Source organism: Hemicordylus capensis, chromosome 6 (assembly GCF_027244095.1).
Source record: "Hemicordylus capensis ecotype Gifberg chromosome 6, rHemCap1.1.pri, whole genome shotgun sequence".
Classification (NCBI taxonomy): Eukaryota; Metazoa; Chordata; class Lepidosauria; order Squamata; family Cordylidae; genus Hemicordylus; species Hemicordylus capensis.
The window spans coordinates 162,910,931-162,929,878 of record NC_069662.1 but is presented as its reverse complement, the minus strand read 5'-3'; the positions used below and the strand labels follow the sequence as shown (position 1 = coordinate 162,929,878).

Sequence of the window (18,948 nt, the reverse complement as noted above, 5' to 3'; positions counted from 1 at the left end):
CAACTGTCTCTTTCAGTTATCCAGTGGGAAGCAGCAATATAATGATTTCTGGACCTTCCTAAATCAAACCCAGATGGCAGCTGGGCAAATGCCGTCGCAAGAGAGCTTCCAGCAGCCAGCCCAGCAGTAAACTGCCAAGACAGAGGCACCAGGCACCAGGCACTGTCTTTTGTGTAAAAGGACATGTGGCAAGGGATGTTACGGATGTGGCCAGGTACCACATGGTACCTGTGAGCCTGTCTTGCAGGGACAGAACACTCCATGCTGAAGGACATTCCATTGCCATTATTTTCAAAAGAAATTTATACTCACAGAGGCAGGTCTGGCCTAGGGATGGGAGAGTTTAGGTGGTCTTCCAGGGCGCCTACCTGAAGGGGGCGCTTGGTGGCTTGCTGTTTTTAAGGAACAGATAGGAACATAGGAAGCTGCCTTATACTGAGTCAGACCATTGGTCCATCTAGCTCAGTATTGTCTACCCAGACTGGCAGTGGCTTCTCTAAGGTTACAGGCAGGAGTCTCTCTCTTGGCCCTGTCTGGAGATGCCAGAGAGGGAACTTGGAACCTTCTGTATGCAAGCATGTAGATGTTCTTCCCATTCCCCATCTTATATTTCCTTTTAGATAGTGAGCCCTTTGGGAACAGGGAGTCAAAATTGTCCAGTTGATTTTTGACTCCTGGCACCCACAGAGCCCTGCGGTTGTCTTTGGTAGAATACAGGAGGGGTTTCCCATTGCCTCCTCCCATGCAATATGAGATGATGCCTTTCAGTATCTTCCTATATCGCTGCTGCCCGATATAGTACCAGCGGGGATTCGAACCGGCAACCTTCTGAATTAATATGAATATTTTACAGTTCTCACATGTAGTCTCCCATTCAAATGCAAACCAGAGCAGACCCAAAGGGGACAATTCATGCTTGCTACTACAAGACCAGCACTGCAGACACTGAGTGAAGCTGCAGACTTCAGTGGTATCCTAAAACTGGCGCAGGAGAGCAAAAAATGATGCCCTAATGACATGCTTAGCATCGGCTGACGTCCTGACTGACGCTGCACTTGACCAATGAATCCACTTGCACTAGAGCAAGGCTGCTCCGTTTCAGCGCTCCAGCTGTTTCTGGACCACAGCTCCCAGCCAGCGTGATGTAGCGGTTAGAGTGCTGGACTGGGACCAGGAAGATCCAGGTTCAAATCCACCTTCAGCCATGAAACTCACTGGGTGATTCTGGGCCAGTCACTTCTCTCTCAGCCTAGCCTGCCTCACAGGCTTGTTGTGAGGATAGACATAACCATGTACACCACTTCAGGCTCCTCGGAGGAAGAGCGGGATTGAAAAGTTAAAAATAAATAAATAAATAATCCCCAGCCACTATGGCTATCTATCTATCTATCTATCTATCTATCTATCTATCTATCTATCTATCTATCTATCTATCTATTATATTTTTATACTGCCCAAGGCCAACATCTGCAGGAGGGCTGAAGCTGAGCTGTCTTGTGCTAGAGCAAGGGTATTGCATTTCTATGCTAAATTGTGGGGATTGCCAGAATTGCGCTCTTGCAGTACTGTGTAAGCATGTGCTGTGAAACCTATGAGGCACACCAGAAGTTTTATTTATTTTTTATTGTTGAATTTATATACCGCCTTTCATTAAAAACAACCCCAAGGTGGTTTACAAAAGTTAAAAACATACAATAAAAGGACTGTAAAAACATTAAGCTAAAAAAATATAAATAAAATCTAATTTAAAAACTAGAAATACATGCAGAAAAACACATACCAGCAGCAATAGAAACAGTCATGTAAAAGCCTGGATAAAAAGCCAAGATTTAAGAAGCTTTCTAAAAACTGTGATGGCGTCTGAGGAGCGAATGGCCACTGGGAGAGCATTCCAAAGTCTGGGGGCAGCAACAGAGAAGGCCCTGTCCTGAGTTGTGTTACCTTGTTGTGCAAGCACAAAATGTTTGCGTTAGCACAGCCCCGGTTTGGAAAACAAGCACCAGGCTTACCGCGACAGCCTTGCACGGCCTCAGGGGCGGACGGGCAGCCTTGGCTCTCCAGCTGTGGTTGAACGACAACTCCCAGCATCCCCAGCCACAATAAATAAATTGTTGTCGTTCAACCACAGCTGGAGAGCCAAGCTTGCCCGTCCCTGAGCTAGTGCAACCACTCTTCAGAAACACAGCATTATGATCAGGAGGTACTGCTGGCCACAATGTGAAGTGTTGCCCGGAGGGGAGGGGAAGGGTATCTTGTGGCTAGGGTTGCCATATGCAAGCTTCCCAAATCCAGTGGCTTGATTTGCATATTATTTAATTTAATTAATTTAATGCCGCCATCCTCTCTTCTGTAGCTTCATTGACAGAGTAGCCCAGTGTGCCGTTGCTGGTTTGCAGCCGTCTTTAAAGGCAGGCCGACAGGGTTGGGGCTACTGGGAACCAGAGTGCTTCGGAGGAGGCGTCATGCCTCTAAGGTCATTAATACGGGCCATGGAATGAGGACACACTCCACTGTAATCCGCAGAGAGATTCCACCGTCCATGCAGCCATTTCAAACCTCGCACTGCCCTAGCCGCCGCCTCTGATCTTCTTAGGGCATGTTCATAAATCACACATTGTTAACTAGGTTCGGATATAAAGGAACAAACTGTCAACTCTCTAACAGCAGAGCAGGGACAGGGCTGCCTCTAGGGGTGTGCCAATGGCACAGCTGAACAGGATGCCATGATTTGGAGGGCACCAAGCAGGGATTGCAGAGGCAGCTGCCATCGCCTGAGTCAGATCATCGGTCCATCTAGCTCAAGATACAGGAAGGGCTTGCAGCCTTGTCACTGCAAGACAACGGCTCGCATAATCCCCAGCCGTCAGCCATGATGGATGTGGACTTGTAGTCCAAAAACATCTGGGGACTCAAGGGTGAGAACCCCTGGTTTACACTGACCAACAGAAGCCCTCCAGGATTTCAGATGGGCTTTTCCCAGCCCTACCCTTGTGTAGGAGAGGAGAGCTGGTCTTGTGGTAGCAAGCATGACTTGTCCCCTTAGCTAAGCAGGGTCCGCCCTGGTTGCATATGAATGGGAGACTTGATGTGCGAGCACTGTGAGAGATTCCCCTCTGGGAATGGAACTGCTTTGGGAAGAGCATCAGGGTTCCAAGTTCCCTCCCTGGCTTCTCCAAGATAGAGCTGAGAGAGATTCCTGCCTGCAACCTTGGAGAAGCCGCTACCAGTCTGTGTGGACAATACTGAGCAAGATGGACCTATGGTCTAACTCAGCATATGGCAGCTTCCTATGTACCCTGCCGGAAAGAAGATGGCAATAATATTGGTTTTGGTGATCCTTCCTTCCGTCCCTTCCCTTCCCTTCCTTCCTTCCTTTGATTTTTATACCGCCTCACCCAGATGGCTCTAGGCAGTTCACAAACATGAACACTTTATATGCAGTTGTTTTATTATTTTGTCTCCAAACTTATAACATTTGGGAAGGCAAGGTGTTGGCCTGGCAGAAAGGAGCTGTGAGAGTGCAAACACCGATTGTATCGTGAGGCAAGGGAAGACAGGAAGCAGGAAGTGAGACTTGGAAGGGGTTGGAGCCCAGGGGAGGGTTTGAGCCCTGTCAGCCCTGCACGAGGTTATTTAAACCCGAGGCAGCTGATAATTATGAGGGCTGTTCTCCGGGAACGGGGCCGGAGTTCCCTAGGAGTAGGGGGGAGACATCTAAACTCATGTCTTTCTTAAATGGCCCTGGGATAAAATGTAGGTACAGTGTTGGACTTCTGCAGCACATTCTGTGGGATGGCAGCCCCCCATGGTGTGTTTCAGACGCCATGTTTTGGAACTAGCATGTCCAGAAGTTTCTGTTTAATGGCACGGGCTTCTGGGAATTCGCAGAGTCTGGATCTGCCCAACCAGGGACGCTTTATTAGGAGAGGAGAACTGGTCTTGTGGTAGCAAGCATGACTTGTTCCCATAGCTAAGCAGGGTCTGCCCTGGTTGCATCTGAATGGGAGACTTGATGTGTGAGCACTGCAAGATATTCCCCTCAGGGGATGAAGCTGCTCTGGGAAGAGCAGAAGGTTCCAAGTTCCCTCCATGGCAGCATCTCCAAGATAGGGCTGAGAGAGATTCCTGCCTGCAACCTTGGAGAAGCCGCTGCCAGTCTGTGAAGACAATACTGAGATAGATAGACCAATGGTCTGACTCAGTATATGGCAGTTTCCTATGTTGGGCCCCCTTGGATAATTTCTCCATAGAGATCATTGGGAAATACTAGCAATACTGAGCTAGATAGACCAATGGTCTGACTCAGTATATGGCAGTTTCCATTGTTCCTATGATCCCAGCTGGCAATGAGATGGCCCTGACAGCCAGACAAAGACGATGGATATTTATAGACCACTTTTCAACCAAAGTTCCCAAAGCAGATATTAATAAATAAATGAAATGGCTCCCTGCCCCCAATATTTTTATTTTATTTTATTTATTCATTTTATTTGTTATTTATTTGATTTCTATATCGCCCTTCCAAAAATGGCTCAGGGCGGTTTACACAAAGAAATAACAAAAACAAAAAAAAAAGATGGCTCCCTGTCCCCAAAGGGCTCACATTCTAAAAAGAACCATAAGAGAGACCCCAGCAACAGCCACTTAGGGATGCTGTGCTGGGGGTGGAGAGGGCCAGTTACTTTCCCCTTGCTAAATAAAGAGAATCACCACAGTAAAAGGCGCCTCTTTGCCAAGTTAGCAGGGGTCACAGTCTAAAAAAGAGACAGTCTAAAAAAGAAACATAAGGTAGACACCCGCAGCAACCACCGGACGGAGGCTATGCTGTCTTTGCTTCACCAAGTGAAGACCTTGGTGTTCACCCAGGCCTTTAAAAACCATTTTTTAAAACAAGTTTTAAAAAGTGTCTTTATACTCTTTTGCATTTTGTATTTGATTGCAATATTTTGTTTTGATTGTATGCTCTTATTGGATTGTTGTTTCTATTACGGGGTGGCTAACAAATGAAGTTGTTGTTATTGCTCTGCTCTCTCTGTCGTCCCAGACTCTCTCCCATGGCTCAAGTCAAAGCCACCACTCAGCATTTCTCAGCTGGGGGTGGTGGGGTGGGTGCCCGTAGCGCTTGGACCGACTGCCACCAGGATATTCATTGGAACCCTCCGCCACTTTGCTCCTCGTGGGCTTGCTTTGCAGGGTTCCTCCTAATTCTGGCTGTTTCTCTCTTTCCTCCCCCCCAGCTGGTTCTGCGCTGTGACTCCTCGATGAGCCTGCCTTTGTCCACCGTGTGGGAGATCTACTGTGAAACTCTGTCGTCCCATCGCAACACCACCGGTAATCATATAACCTTTACGCAGCGGGTAATTTATGTTATGGTGTGTACTGCCACCAGGTGTAGTGATGCCCCAGTGGCTTAGACGCCTTCCGAAGGGGATTCAACAAATCCATCGAGGAGGAGAGGTCTGCCAATGGCTTTTTGCCTTAATAGCTAAATGGAGCCTCCCCATTCAGAGGCAGTATATCTCTGAATTGCTGGGGAGCAACAGCAGAGAGCATGGACTGTCCCGTTTGCTCAGCAAAGTTTTCACCCTGGTTTTCATTTGGATGGGCGACTACATGTTAGCACTGTGAGATATTCCCCTTACGGGATGGGGCCATAGGTCAGCATCTTCAGGTAGGGTTAGGAAAGACACACACCTGCACACACACACTTGGAGAGCCACTGCCGGTCAGAGTAGACAATACTGAGCTAGATGGACCAAGAGTCTGACTCAGAATAAGGCAGCTTCCTATGTTCTTTGCTTTCAGTCTCTGCCTGTGGGCTTCACAGAAGCATCTGGCTATCCTCTGTTGGAAACAGGATGCTGGGTTAAATGGACCCTTGGTTTGATGCAGTAGGGCTTTCCTCTCGTGTTCTGCTGGTACCTGCTTTTGGGTTTTGTGTGGATCTGCTTTTTAGAGATCACTCCATCAGTTAGGGTTTCGTCTGACTAAGGCAGCATAGTTGTACTTCTCTGGTCGTTCAGATCTAGGTAAATCATGAGGATTTTTGCAGTTGTGCTCTTGTGCAAAAGTTCCATGCAAAACCTTTGAAGCATGCCACAAGTTGCACACCTTTCCCCCTCTGTGCAGAAGAGAGCTGGTCTTGCGGTAGCAAGCAGACCCTTTGCTAAGCAGGGTCCACCCAGGTTTGCATTTGAATGGGAGACTGCAAGTGAGCACTGTAAGATATTCCCCTCAGGGGATGGAGCTGCTCTGGGTAGATCACCTGCATGCTTGCATGCAGAAGGTTTCTAGTTCCCTCCCTGGCATCTTCACAATAGGGCTGAGAGAGACTCCTGCCTTCTTCTTCCTTGGAGAAGCCGCTGCCAGTCTGTGTAGACAATACTTAGCTAGATGGAACAATAATCTGACTCAGTATAAAGCAGCTTACTATGTTCCTGTGTTCCTAAGTACAAACACGTGCGTGCTAGCACAACGCTAGTCTGAACCTTGAGCTCCAGACCAGTGTTCCCTCTAACAAGGATTCCCAGATGTTGTTGACTACAACTCCCAGCATTCCCAGCTGCAATGGCCTTTGGCTGGGGATTATGGGAGTTGTAGTCAACAACATCTGGGAATCCTTGTTAGAGGGAAGACCGCTCCAGACTTTGTGCAGCCAGCTAGTGCAACAGAATGTCGGCTGTAGCCTCTTTGTATTTATACAGCGGGATTCAGTGATATGCCTCTTCTTCCAGTCCCATCATGTGGGTAGGAATGAGTGTGCACAGCTCCTTCTCACCCACCTGGAGCTGTCCCTGTCCCCAGGCATCCCTGCAGGTAGTCACACACATTGAATGTCCAGTTGATGCCGAATTGTCTGGTTGATTTGCTGCTTTAATGCAGTAAAGGGGCCGTTCCCCGCCCCCCCCCCCCGGGCTCTGTGTGTCCTTGGTTTTTCGTTCTGAAAATAATCAACCCAGCATCTGCTATTTTGTATTTTAAAAACAGAGATTGTGATGATCCATTTACTAACACACCCTGTGCTAAGCCAGTACATGGCTGGCAATTGCAAAGTAATCACTGTGGGCTGGAACTGCATGTATATACAGTCGTGATATTCTAGTGCACAGTTGGAACGCAATTAATGCTGACCCATTTTGAGTCCCTGATCTCGATGCAGTTCCTGTGCTGAGTTTTGGACTTGCATTCCATTCATTCCACAAACTGATTATGCTTTTTAGCAACGGCTTTCTTTTTATTGCATCTCATAGGAACATAGGAAGCTGCCATATACTGAGTCACACCATTGGCCCATCTAGCTCAGTATTGTCTGCACAGACTGGCAGTGGCGTCTCCAAGGTTGCAGGCAGGAATCTCTCCCAGCCCTATCTTGGAGATGCTGCCAGGGAGGAAATCTGGGACCTTCTGTATGCAATCATGCAGATGCTCTTCCCAGAGCAGTCTCATCCCCTCAGGGGAAATATTTTGCAGTGCTCACTCATGTAGTCTCCCATTCAAGTACAAACCAGGGCAGATCCTACTTAGCAAAGGGGACAATTCATGCTTGCTACCACAAGACCAGCTCTCCCCCATAAGTCTCAGTTTATTTATACATTTCTTTGAACACACTTCCAGCTTCCTTCTGCAAATAAGCTGTCTTCTTTTTTCTCTCCCTTTGTTATAGTCCTCTTAAATGAGATCTTCCGCGTTGCGATAAAATTTCACAACAATTTGCAACAAACCAGTCTCACTTCCTTATCCAAGAAGTGGTAACTTTCCAAGTGTGTTGGCATTAGATGTTGGCACACAGTTTGCTTCTTAACAGATGGGATTCCCCGCCCCCCACTTAAAAAAAAATAAAAAAATTCCTGTGCTCTGCTATTTATAAAATGAATGATGATGGATGGCAAATGACTGATGGGTAGATAACGATGAGAAGAGAAGAAGATTTGAAAAGAAGTTACCAAAGTGTGGGCTGGGTTGACATGTGCACAGTTGCCACTCGATGAATGCGGCACCCAGTTCTGTCTTGTGTGGGTAAATGGGCATCACAGATGTGACACCACAGAGAGAACTTTTGTTTTGCCGCCCATCACGTCCTCCCCAATGGTGTCAGCAGCACTGGGTGCTGAAGAGACCACTCATAACCACGGTTAATAAGTCTAAGAAACTTTACTTAGAAATAACAGAGAGCTTCTGGAGTTCTATGTCTGTTTGGATGGAGAGAGAATATTTAAAGTCCCACCACTGGGCCCTGGTCTGTGTCTCTGTAGCTAGCTAGCACAAAAGCAGGTATGCAGGGAATCCGTTTGCATATGGAAACTGCCCCACCCCTGTTCCCTCTATCAGGAATTCCCAGATGTTGTTGACTACAACTCCCAGCATCCCTAGCTGCAATGGCCTTTGGCTGGGGATTATGGAAGTTGTAGTCACAACATCTGGGAATCCATGTTAGAGGGAACACTGCCCCCCACATTCCTTCACCTCTAGAGATGAGGTTAACCCTTCACTTTCTGGCTCAGAATAATCCCACCACCATTGCAACTTCCAGCAAATGGGACTCTGCTTTGCCTGGCTGGTCTGCCTAAGTGATGAAGGTGCAAGAAAGCCTTGCCATGGCCACCTCAAGAGCCCTTTCCTCGCCTTGTGCCTCAGCTTAGCGAGGAGAGGGTTCAGTGTCAGCCAGTGCCTCTTCGGCTGTGGGCTCGCTCTTGCCATGGAAGCTGCCACTGTCTGCTTCTTGGTGTTTCCTTCTCTGGCCCCAAAGAGCCAGCTTCAGGCCTTGTCATCTGGTCGGAGGTCAACCTCCCTTTCCATGAGAATGCCAGCCCCTGCAAGGAAGCAGGGCTATAGCTTAGTGGTATATAGAGCACGGATTCTCAGCGCTGGGTCCCCAGATGTTATTGGCCTTCAGATCCCATAATCCCCAACCAAGCGCCCCTGGGGCTGGGGATTATGGGAACTGAAGTCTAATAACATCTGGGGACCCAACGCTGAGAATCCCTGGTGTAGAGTAGAGACATCTGCTGCCTTCTATGCAGAAGGTTCCAGGTTCAGTCCTTGGCATCTCCAGGTAGGTGTGGGCAGGACTCTGATAACATGATACCAGTTGCAGGGGAGTCGCATGAGGAGAGAGGGCATGCCCTCAGCAGTGGCTTGTGGGCTTCTCAGAGGCATCTGGTGGGCCACTGTGTGAAACGGGATGCTGGGCTAGATAGGGCTTCTCGGGCCTGATCCAGCAGGGCTGTTCTGATACTCTTATAAAACTGTGGAGAGTTCTGCCAGTCAACATAGTCATTACTGAGTCAGATGAACAAATGGTAGCTTCCTATGGAGAACACGCAGCCGTCCATCCTCATCCCACTCCCTGCTTCCTTAGAGGCCCTTCGTCCCGTGCTCTGCAGTGTCATGCCATTTAGGTGGTCCAGATCCTGTTTCCCTGCCTGTCCTTTGGTATTGCCCCAAACCCATCTGTCTGATTCCTGCTGGTGAGTTCTCTTCTGTATCCCCGTCAGGTTTATTTCTCCCTGGCGCTTCCCAGATTAGCCACTCAACAGCGGCAAAATGCTTCCGTTCAGGCAAATCACATCCAAAACGTAAATAGCAAAGTGCCCAGCAGGGGGAGCAGTCTCGTGAAAACTAACAACCCGAAGAAACAGCAACCTTTTTACGCCGGACATACAACGTTATAGCAATAAATCGCAGTGATTAAATCCAAAACAAGGCATTGGAAATGTGAACGGCACCCTGCTGTGAGCATAGGGACTGCGGTGTCACAACACAGAGAGTGTGAACGCACACTTCTGAGATACGCCGTGACCTTGCTGTAGGGTCTGATCTGGAAAGCGCCCCTGCTCGGTTTATCCCCATTCCCCATGTGGTTTATCACTACAACAAGTGCGTACATTAAACTGCAAAGAGTGTGTGAAGAGGGACTCCGGAGCTGCTTCTTTTCATTGGACCTCACTTTCTGGATCTGCACAGGTTCAGGAGAATCTATTAGGGATGAGCAAACAGGTTCAGTTTCGACCGTTCGGGATCAAACTGAACCATCCCCACAAACTGACCCAGGGCACGCAGAGGCCAATTGCACAGGTGTGGTGGCCTCCAAAATGGCCAGCGTGTTGGAGGGGGAAGGCCCAAATGGGCCAAAGAACTGGCCGGCCAGTATGGGCCTCAATGGAGGCTGGTGGGGGCAGGGGGAACCTCTGTGGACACCACCCCCCCGCTGCCACCTCCAACAACTCCCCCATAGGGGATAAGTTTAAAATAATATTTTTTTAAAAAAATGTTCACAACCCCTGCCAAACCAAACCGTGTGTGTGTTCGAGGGGGTGCTGGACTGAACTGGCCCGGTCCGGGTCCGGTCTGGATTCGAATTGAACCGGACAAGCCGGTTCTGTGCACACCCCAAAAATTTATCTGCCCTTTGCTGCAATAGAGGAATGTTACTGCCTGCTAGCTGCAGAGATATTAACTGGCATTTGTGTTTTCTGAAATAGAATGACAACAGTGATTTTCAAGTACATTTATACTGTGTGTGGGTAATGAGATTCAGTCAATCGATTCCCCCCCACCCCCCATTGTTCATACAACAGGTCCTTACGCCTTTAACGAAAAATGTCCCACAATTTCCTGGAAGCTTAGGCTTCTGATGTACAAAATGAGGCAATAGGATTGGCTTCCAAAATATTGTGACTGGGCATGGGCCTTTTTACTGTCTCCCGTTGCATCATAGGCTATCAGTCAGAACATCCTATTCCAGTTATTTGAAGGTTGTTTTGCACACAGTAGCAGGGGCAGCCCTTTCATGAGGCAAGGCAAAGCGACTGCCTCAGGTGGCAGATCATTGGGATAATGGCAGGGCAGCAAAATGACCCCATTGCTGCCATTGGCGTCACTGTCAGTATTGGCCCAGACATCAGCCCAGAGATAGGTGACTCAAAAGATGAGAGAGAGCCAGCCTCGGCAAAGGGGACCACGTCTGCTTCCAGACTCCTAGCCACTGGTGCCAGAAACTGCTGCTCCCATGGAGGCTCTGGCATGTGTGTCTGAGGACACACCAGACCAAGCACCTCCTGCACCAGCTTCACCCCAAGTCCCCAGGGGAGAAGATGGTGTTGTACCCGAACTGATTTTCCGCAGAGGAATATAGGAACAGGAAGCTGCCATATACTGAGACAGACCATTGGTCCATCTAGCTCAGTATTGTCTACACAGACTGGCAGCAGCTTCTCCAAGGTTGCAGGCAGGAATCTCTCTCAGCCCTCTCTTGGAGATGCTGCCAGGGAGGGAACTTGGAACCTAGATGCTCTTCCCAGACCAGCTCTATCTCCTGAGGGGAATATCTTGCAGTGCTCACACATCAGGTCTCCCATTCATATGCAACCAGGGTGGACCCTGCTTAGCTAAGGGGACAATTCATGCTTGCTACCACAAGACCAGCTCTTGTGGAAGGAAGAGCACATGTCTGACTATTTGGGGCCTTCTGCTTGGTAGGTCTCCTCAAGAGGAGGGGTAAATCAACACTGAGATCTCCTCAGGAGTAGGGCCTTCCTAGGCAATGCAGGAAAGGCCATGGCCATCTTCAGACTATAAATGCTCTCAATTCCAGATTAGCTACTGCTGGATCAACAGCTCCTTTTGGGAGTCTAGCCCAGCTCTTAGAAATCTCCCTTGCTAACTTTGCTCCTGCCTAATTACCTTTCTGCATGCTTCACTGCCTAGTTCCAGACTTGTTATCTGGTCCCTTCTCTGCTTCCTGCCTCTCTCTCCATGAGGCCTGCTGGCAGCCCAGTCAAAAGCTCTTCTGTGAATTAGCACTACGAGTGGACAGTAGTTCTTTGGGACCAGCCTGACCTAAGTTACATGTGGGGGCAGTTTTACCCCCCTCCAGTTCTTTTTTCTTCATGTTTTTTGTCAAATTGACATATCTATGGGTTACCTCGAGTCTGCTGGTACCTTTCACATGCTCTCAGCTGCTCTGGTTATGTATTCATAAGGCTCACAACATTTCCAGCTCTTTTGGAAATAGATAAAAGATTTGTTGAGAGGATACTCCTGAAATTCTCCTCATCCAAATTTCTCCCTTGATTTTATAATTATATAAAAAGTGATTTAAATTGCCCTATCCACCCCCAGCACAGTGACTGTTGCTGGTGTCTATCTTATGCGTCTTTTTAGATTGTGAGCCCTTTGGGGACAGGGATCCATCTTATTTATTTATTTGTTATTTCTCTATGTAAACTGCTTTAGGGGAAAGGTTTGTTGAAAACGGTATATAACTATTTGTTGTTATTGTTTATGTTTTGTTTGTTCATTGCATTTGTATGCCACACTTAGTACAATTTTATTAAAAAATACACTAAAAATCAATAAACAGCCACAACCATCAGGGAAACGGAGGGGAGCTACTAATTAACCAAAGGCCTGAGCAAAAAAGTCTTTAGTCTCCTCCAAAAGACTGGGAGTGAGGGAGCCCTGTAGCTCCCTCACTAACCTGAGACTGAGTTCCACAGCTTGGGGGCAACTACCAAGAAGGCCCTGTCCTGTGTATCCGACAAATTAGCTCCAGCCGGTGTCAGCACAAGCAGCAGTATCCTCCTAGCCAACCTATCAGGTGAATAGATTCAGCGGGCAGCAGGTGATCTGTAAAGGACTGGGGCTCAAGCCATTTAGGGCTTTGAAAGTAATTACCGACACTTTGAATTGTGCATCGATTGGTGGCCAGTACAGTGTCTTCAGAACAGGTGTAACATAAGTACTGTGGGCAGCTCCAGAAATTAATCAGGTTGCCTCATTCTGCACCATCTGTTGTTCCTAAATACTTTTCAAGGGCAGCCCCATATACAGAGTATTGCAATAATCTAGGCCCGATGTCACTAAATTCTGGTGAGAGACACCAGGTCAGCCATCAGAAGTTAGGGATTTTCCATTGTTCTGTTTATTACTGAACTTTGCAAAGACTTTTGCACGCTCCGTTTGCTAAACTTTCCGATTTCTTTAGTTCATTGGAGGAGTCTCCCCACTACCACCCCGCCTGGATTACTGATACACACATACAGATTGGAAAAAACACTGCAAAAACACAATCTTGATATGATGGCATGTACATTTGTATCCTCACCTTAAGTGGCGCAGCGGGGAAATGCATGACTAACAAGCAGAAGGTTGCTGGTTCGAATCCCTGCTGGTATGTTCCCCAGATGGGAAACACCTATATTGGGCAGCGGCAATATAGGAAGATGCTGAAAGGCATCATCTCATACTGAGCAGGAGGAGGCGATGGTCAACCCCTGCCAGAGGCATAACTAGGGAAAACGGCGCCCGGGGCAAGCACTGAAATTGGGACTAGGGTGATAGTGCTAAAGACTCCTTATTCTCCCGCTGTTAAAGAAAGACTCCCCTTTTCCAAAACCGCACGCTATTTACACCAGAAAAGGTTTCAAATGGAGGGGGAAGCATTTATGCATTTATGCTTTGTTTTATGTTACGATTTCAAAGTTAGAAAAACTATAAAAGGGCCAATTTATAGAAGATATGCACTGCCTTAGTTGCAAATCCTGCTTTTTTGAGATTCCCTGCAATTGAATAAAGCGATAATATACACCTTTGCTATTTAGATTGGTTGGAGAGTATTTATGACAATAAAAAATGAAATGGCATTTCAGATGCAACATTGGTTGCCTAAGACCACTCAGATTTAACTAATCTTCATCACATTGACAAAAAGAGCAATTAAAATTAAAATCCATGACTAAAACCAAACCACTTTGGGGTTGTTTTTAATGAAAGGTGTTATATAAATTTAACAATAAATGTTTAGAAGCATATACTTTCACCCCCTGCCCAACCTACAATTAATTCCAGCTTATTTTCAAAGGGCTTCAAGTTTTATTTACAAATTACTTGGCAGCACCAATGTTTAAGTAATCGCTAATTGCTCCTAATGATAGTTTTACTTATTGTTAAATTTATATACCACCTTTCATTAAAACATTCTCTGTTCATCTGATTTTCAGTCTGGTTAATTAAATCGGTGGAGGTTTAGACTTTCCTGATGGGCTGAAACAGCTAATCCATTTTGATGATGACATATAATTAAATTAGCTTGCATTACATAGTGAAAAAGTCCAGGAAGGGAGAGATGGGGGGATGTGGAACCCAAGGTTCCACATCCCCCCATCTCCCCCTCCCTGAACCTTTTCAGTTAAAACGTGGTTAGATTATAGGGGAGGAAGGACTTGAATGAGCAAAAAGGGGAACTGGTTCGGGCTTTCAGGAAGTTGTTCAGAAGAGGGAGTTATTCAGGAAGTTTGCTCTGGTGCGTGTCCTCCTCTCGACGCATGCACGACTGGTGGTGGGGCGGCGGGGCGCACCAGGGAGTGAGAGTCAGAGACTTGGACTACGAAGACGCCGCGGTGCCCAGTGCTGGATGAGCAATGCCAATGGGGGGGGCGCGCCGGGACCGGGGGAGGGAGACTGCTCTGCAAAAAATAAAAAAATTAAAATTAAAAAATAAAAAAAAATTCCGGCAAATTGGCGGGGGCACTTTTTGGCACCCCCTGCCAAGTGGCGCCCGGGGCACGTGCCCCCCTGCCCCCCTATAGTTATGCCTATGACCCAAAGACAACCACAGACAACCACAGGGCTCTGTGGGCGCCAGGAGTTGAAAAAGACTTGACGGCACACTTTACCTTTACATTTGTATCAAGGTTGTTTTTGTGCAGTGTTTTATCACCCTGCAGGAGTGCATATCCATCAGTAAAACACTGCACAAAAAGAATTTTGATGCAATTGCACACAAGCTCCCATCTGATTAGAGATGAGGCCATAGCTTGGTGGCAGAGCATCTTCTTTGCATGCAGGACGTCCCAGGTTCAGTTCCTGGCAGCATCTCCAGGTAGGGCTGGGAAAGACCCCTGCCTGAAACTTTGGAGAACGGCCGCCAGTCAGTGCAGAAAATGTGGGCCCATGGTCTGACTCAGTATGTGGCAGCTTCCTGCACTGTTCTTCCATCAGTGCAAATATACAACAACAACAACAACAATAACAACTATTTATATACCGCTTTTCAAGAAAAGATTCCAAAGTGGTTTACACAGAGAAATAACAAATAAAATAAATAAATAAGATAGCTCCCTGTCCCCAAAGGGCTCACAATCTAAACAGAACCATAAGATAGACACCAGCAGCAGTCACTGGAGGGCTACTGTGCTTGGGGGTGGATAGGGCCAGTTACTCTCCCCCTGCTAAACAAAGAGAATTACTACCCTGTTTCCCCGAAAGTAAGACCTACCCCGAAAGTAAGACCTAGCAGTAATTTCTGATGTACCGCTAATTGCCCTAGTGCATTTTGGGGGGCTAAAATTAATATTTTAGGAGCCCCTGGTGGCGCAGTGGTAAAACTGCTGCCCTGTAACCAGAAGGTTACAAGTGCGATCCTGACCAGGGGCTCAAGGTTGACTCAGGCTTCCATCCTTCCGAGGTCGGTAAAATGAGTACCCAAAATGTTGGGGGCAATATGCTAAATCATTGTAAACCACTTAGAGAGCTCCGGCTATAAAGCGGTATATAAATGTAAGTGCTATAAGACACTGTCTTATTTTCAGGGAAACACGGTATGTTAAAAAGGTGTCTCTTTGCCTGGTTAGCAGGGGTCTACTAATATAGACATCAGCAATTTGAAGGGGGAAAGATACTCATTTCCAAACATAATATTTCACACTCTGGGATGCAGGAATAGGGAGAGGACAAAAGTAAATTGTACACTGTGATGAAAGACTATGCATAAAACTTAGTTTTTGTGCATCCTTCTGATTACATGGAATACTGAATATAGCATTTGGGGAGACATGGCACGGAATTTAGGACACTCTTTTCACTACCTTCTCGCAGATAATTGTCTAGGTTTTGCCCAGCTGCTTTGTCACAAACAGAGTGAGAGATCGCTGCTTGTGGCAGTTTTTCATTTACAGTAGCAGAAACACACACAGCCCAAATGAAAGTTTGGTTTCTGATTCAGCTAGTATAAAACTCCCCATATTTAAATAGCAACAAATACTTCTAGTTTGTTGCCAATTTCTGTGATGGTTTGTTTATTCCAGAAAAAAGTATGTGGGGGGGGGGGTGCTGGGGAGTATTGATTTGTAAAGGGCTTGCAGACATTAGCCAGTGCTGCAGTTTGATTGACAAGTAGCCTTCAGGTAGGCAGTTTCATTGCCAGCAGCCTTCTGCCTCCGCATCAGAACTGCAGACTTTTTTCTCATTTGTAGAGGCGCTTGAGGTGCTTGACTATTTCTTTCTCTCTCTCACACACACACACATATACACGGTCAGGTGTTCCCAACCTTGCGTCCGCAGATATTGTTGGGCCACATCTCATAGGAAGAACATAGGAGGCTGCCGTCTACTGAGTCAGACCATTGCTCCGTCCCACTCAGTACTGCCTGCTCTGACTGGCAGTGGCTCTCCAGGGTTCAGACAGAAACGTTTCTCAGCCCGACCGATTTGGAGATGCTGGGGATTGAACCTGGGGCCTTGTGCTTTCTGAGCAGATGCTCTATTACTCAGCTATGGTCCTAGCCCAGCTTTTCCATTGTGGCTGGGGATGATGATGGGAGGTATCATCCATGGGGACCCAAAGCTGGGGACATGCTCATCCACCCTGCATCAAAAGAGGACAGAGCAGTGATTAGGCTTCCTTGCAACCTTTAAAAGAGAGGCATGAGTTGTACAGAGCAGGAATTCTCAACGTTGGGTCCCCAGATGTTCCTGGACTTCAACTCCCATAATCCCCAACCCTAGTGGCCTTTGGTTGGGGATTATGGGAGCTGAATTCCAATAACTTCTGGGGACGCAACTTTGTGCATCCCTGGTATAGAGCACTCCTGTTCATACTCTCCTCCATAAGGCTGAGGGCTAGTTACTTCACTTGCTTTCTTAACAGAACGTTCTCATGCTAGCAGGCTCCCCATTTGTCCTTCCACAAGGACGCTGTGGCCTTAAAACTGTAAGGACGTTTTGCCCTCATGTGCTCTATGATTTTAATCCATCCCGCAAAGCAAGCTGTATATTTTACGTGTGTGTCTTTTGAAATTCAGCCTGGTCCCTCTGCAATTAGAACAGTTGCAATTTTGCAGAATGGCTGCTGGAGCTTTGGTGCTTCATTCCAGAGCTGCCTCCTTACGCCTCTTTGTACTGAATCGATTTGTTTCCTTCCAACTCCTACGCTCCTGCTTCTTGTTGTGCCCTCTGCCATCTCCAAGTAAGAGAGGGCCAGATTCTGATCTGTGAACTGTAGTGCTGGTGGCCTTGAGCAACGCTGTTGCGTCCTGGAAGTTTTCTCCAGTTCTAGGCCGGCAAAAATGAGTCTGGGTTTCCTTCCCCTCGCCTTACTTCCATTTATGCCTGCGGCTTTTTGATTTCATGTTGCAAAAATACGTTGTGCTTCAACGTGGTCTCTGTGCTTTACACGAACGGGCTTTGCGCCTACGCAGAGGCCACATCAGAGACTCTCCAAGTGTCTATCTCTCACTCAGGGTGTGTTTGGCAATAGCTCTGCCCCTCCTCATGATGTGCACATGCGCTGGCTTTCCCTCCTCCAGTCTTTTTTCATCCACTGACAGATCGACATTGTCATGAAATGCTCTGAGCTTCAAAAAGAAAAAGGCTCTTTTATTATTTCCTCTCTCTCTTTCCAATCTCTCTTTGCTATTTTTTTTAAGTCAGTACTACCCGCTGCCCCCTTTCACATTTTGCATTTTTCTCTCCCCCAACCTGGACCATCAGACCCTTCGGGGAATTGCCACTCTTGGCGTATGGCTATCAAAGTTGCATTTGGGAAGTGCTCACACTGCGCAGCCAGGTTTCCTTCCTGGGACAGACACAGCCGCTGCCTGTTTTGCCTCAGTGAGGCCCCCGTAGTCGACACCTGCCCGCACTGCTCAACATGTACCAAACAGGCCTATAGAAACAGGGCCTCTGGGCTGCACTCTTGGCTGTGGGGACAGGCATTACGATCTTCACGAGTGGCGGCTGCTCCCGTCACAATGCAGTGTGTGGCAGAGGAAACTCAGGGGCACCCTCAAATCACAGCCTCAGGTTCACCCACTATGCAGACCATTTTGCCGGTTACCATAACCGCTGTTGCTGTGGACACCCAGATACCAGGCCCATCCCAGCACCCCTTTCTTGAGCCTATGGCTCTACTAACCTCTGTCTCGACACTGAGCGCCTTGGTACCATTGCCTCCGGCCTCAGGTCAAAAAAAGAGAAAAGGGCCCCAGATGCCTCGGCCCTGACCACTTCGGGCGCAACTTAAAAGAAAAAGAAAAGGAAGTGGCCACGCCCCTCGGGTTCAGAAACCTCACCCAACCCCATACACACAATGGGCAAGATCCTATTGAAACTTGCAAAAAGAGGAAGCTGCCCATGGGGGATCACATGACTCCACCTCAACAAAAGAAGACGAAAAAGCCATCACAAGTACCTCTGGCCATGCGGGCTCTTCACAAAGCTCTTAACAAAACCTAGGACTTGCCTCAGTGAGACCCTCTGCCTCCAGAGCACTAATCCTTGCCACCCAACTCACCAGGGTCGTGACCCGGACCACTCCGATGCAGAAGCATGCTGACAATCTGCCTTTGATCCCGAATGGGTCCACACTGAACCTGGGGAGCCATACTACCCTCTTTCGGACACAGAAGAGGCAGGCTCCGAACCAGACAGTGGCTCCGAACCAGAGGCACTTCCTCTAGAAGATCACAACCAAGACGAGGTCCACTTGGACCTAGATGACCACCACTCCTCACTCAAAGAGCTATATCTGAATCCAAGGCTGAAGACTTTTGGTCGATCCCATTCCATGATGTATCACCCTGATACTGATGTTGGGAGCAGCTATCATCAAGACCCCACACATGACTACTATAGAGACAAGTACTATGATAATTGCGACACACGCTTGGA

General features: G+C 47.6%; 1 protein-coding gene across 5 annotated transcripts in view; it reads left to right on the top strand.

Moving 5' to 3' along the window:
- The window catches only part of CRHR2 (corticotropin releasing hormone receptor 2), a 306,121-nt gene that overhangs the window by 23,996 nt on the left and 263,177 nt on the right, over positions 1 to 18,948 (top strand). For all 5 annotated transcript variants that reach the window (XM_053265000.1, XM_053264999.1, XM_053264998.1 and 2 more), the window contains one exon: positions 5,238 to 5,331. In XM_053265000.1, coding sequence (XP_053120975.1) covers positions 5,238 to 5,331 — 94 coding nt within the window. Of the gene's footprint in view, positions 1 to 5,237; positions 5,332 to 18,948 lie in introns of those variants that run through there.